The following is a 2,054-nucleotide window of genomic DNA, read 5'->3' on the forward strand; positions in this document are numbered from 1 at the left end:
GGGGGTATTATCTGCCTCTCGCTGTGTGTGTGTGTGTGTGTGTTTGGCGTGTACGAGTGTGTTTGGTTTTTGTGTGCGTGTTGCTCAGCAGACTAGATATCTCTCCGCTTCCCCAGTTACTCAAACAAGGGGATGGCTGCTAGGCAACCGAGCCACATCACATCACATCAGGCAAGCGGGGAGGGAGAGAGAGAGAGAGAGAGAGAGAGAGCTAGAGAGAGGAGGAGGAGGAGGAGGAGGGGAGCGAGTTCGGAGGCAGAAAACTGTGCTGGCAGTATTACATAAGCCGGCAGCCCAGTCCCACTGCTCACATTAATGTGGTTAGGCACTCGGAAGTGATGTCCATTAGTCACAAGTGACAAGGCAGGTGAAGACGCGGCATCCAGCAGTGATTTTTTTTTCTTAAAAGCCGTTGTTGTTTATAATGGAGAGCATTATGGACAGATGAGTCAAAAAAAACAACAACAACAAAAAAAACAACAACACACACATTATGAACGCATGAGTCACCTACTGTACCGTACAAACAGAACAGGGACTGACAACACCCCAGAGGGATTATTTAAAACAAACACACACATAATGCATGCAGATACATAATGGGTATACATGTAAGGACATATGACAGTACACACATATGACAACACACACACACACAGTAATGATAGGGAATGACATGTACGCCTCTGATAGACGTGTGAGATCGCAGTTATTAATTGAAGAGTGGGAGTGTTTGTGTGTATGTGTGTGTGTGTGTGCCAAGTCGATCAAAGTCATTATCAAAAATACATCAAATGCTAAAAGAAGGATGCAGCGGTGTTGCTGGTGCAATGGACACCCTATAGGTAATCTATGTGTCTATCTGTGTGACACACACACACACACACACACACACACACACTCCATCCCAAGATGTACCCAGCACATCTTCCGCACAGCGCTCCATAAACCCTTAATCATAATGTATTATGTATGTGCTGTCAAGAGCATGATAAGTCGGCCTCTTTTTTTTGCCGGAGTCATTATTTTAACATGATTTTAACAAGGATGCCGGTAAAGATCCATAATCAAACAAAAGCAAAAGCGACTTATTTTGACAAACTGTCCCGATACTTTTACTCAAAAAAGAAATATATTACTCATTATTTGTTACTCTCATTTCCAAAGTGATATTATTATATTATTACTTATAACTCCCTGGGAGCAGCAATTCGTAACAGTGCTTGTTACGTTAAGTTTCCCTACACACCCCCAAAATTGGTAACTGCATCCTCTGTCACCTTCAAAAATCGGAATAATTCAGTTACTTCTCCTTTGGAAGATTAGAGGAACTAAACAGTGTTGATGTCATCGTTTCACTTGATTAAATCAAAGTAGTGGGAATTCTTCCACCAGGAGACAGTCATTTTTTTTTGCCATCTCTCATCTAAAGCTAGCTTAGTATGAGTGGAAGCTGTTTATTTAGAAGAAAAACAAATCTGGAGATGGGGGTGGGATGTATTTTTGGGCAGTTCAGCTTCAATCTGATATTTTGAGGGGGTGAGAATGAAAGTCACAACTGTTTTTGATTGCGAACTGTAACACTATTGCTGAAATTGAAGTGGTAATTTGTTACACTACTGGGAAATGAGGAAACTCAGGAACGCATTAGCACCCAGCACTGCTTTTAACTGTATATGCATCAGCCCAAGACCCCCACCCCACCCAAAAACCCCAGCCCGGGCCCCTCAGAGCTCCCTGGGGATGATGGTGAAGGGCCGGATGGGGCAGGAGGCCTCCAGCTCCAGGGCGGTCAGGAAGCAGTCGGGGGCCTGGCTGGAGCCCCGCGACTGCAGGGCCTCGCCCAGGCCGCTCCACGCCTCGTGGGAGGTGCTGTGGGCCTGCACCGCGTCCCGCAGGACCTTCTCCCCGAGGTGCACCCGCCCTGTCCGGACCAGCAACTGGCCCTGGAGGGAGGGAGGGATGAAGGAGATGGAGGGAAGGAGGAGAAAGGAGACGTGTGTAAGTTATGCATAAATATGTATACCAAGATTAGGGTCAATCAGTTCATTTCC

The 2,054-nt window shown here is 46.0% G+C and overlaps 1 protein-coding gene across 2 annotated transcripts in view; it reads right to left on the reverse strand.

Annotated features, from left to right (window-relative positions):
• Window positions 1-539: 539 nt before the first annotated feature.
• ttc7a (tetratricopeptide repeat domain 7A) overlaps window positions 540-2,054 on the reverse strand; it is a 41,133-nt gene continuing 39,618 nt past the window's right edge. For both annotated transcript variants that reach the window (XM_071924800.2, XM_078288692.1), the window contains exon 20: window positions 540-1,946. In XM_071924800.2, the coding sequence (XP_071780901.1) occupies window positions 1,728-1,946 (219 nt within the window). In that variant the 3' untranslated portion in view covers window positions 540-1,727. The remainder of the gene's footprint in view (window positions 1,947-2,054) is intronic.

This window comes from Centroberyx gerrardi, chromosome 15 (assembly GCF_048128805.1).
Source record: "Centroberyx gerrardi isolate f3 chromosome 15, fCenGer3.hap1.cur.20231027, whole genome shotgun sequence".
NCBI classification, from domain to species: Eukaryota; Metazoa; Chordata; class Actinopteri; order Beryciformes; family Berycidae; genus Centroberyx; species Centroberyx gerrardi.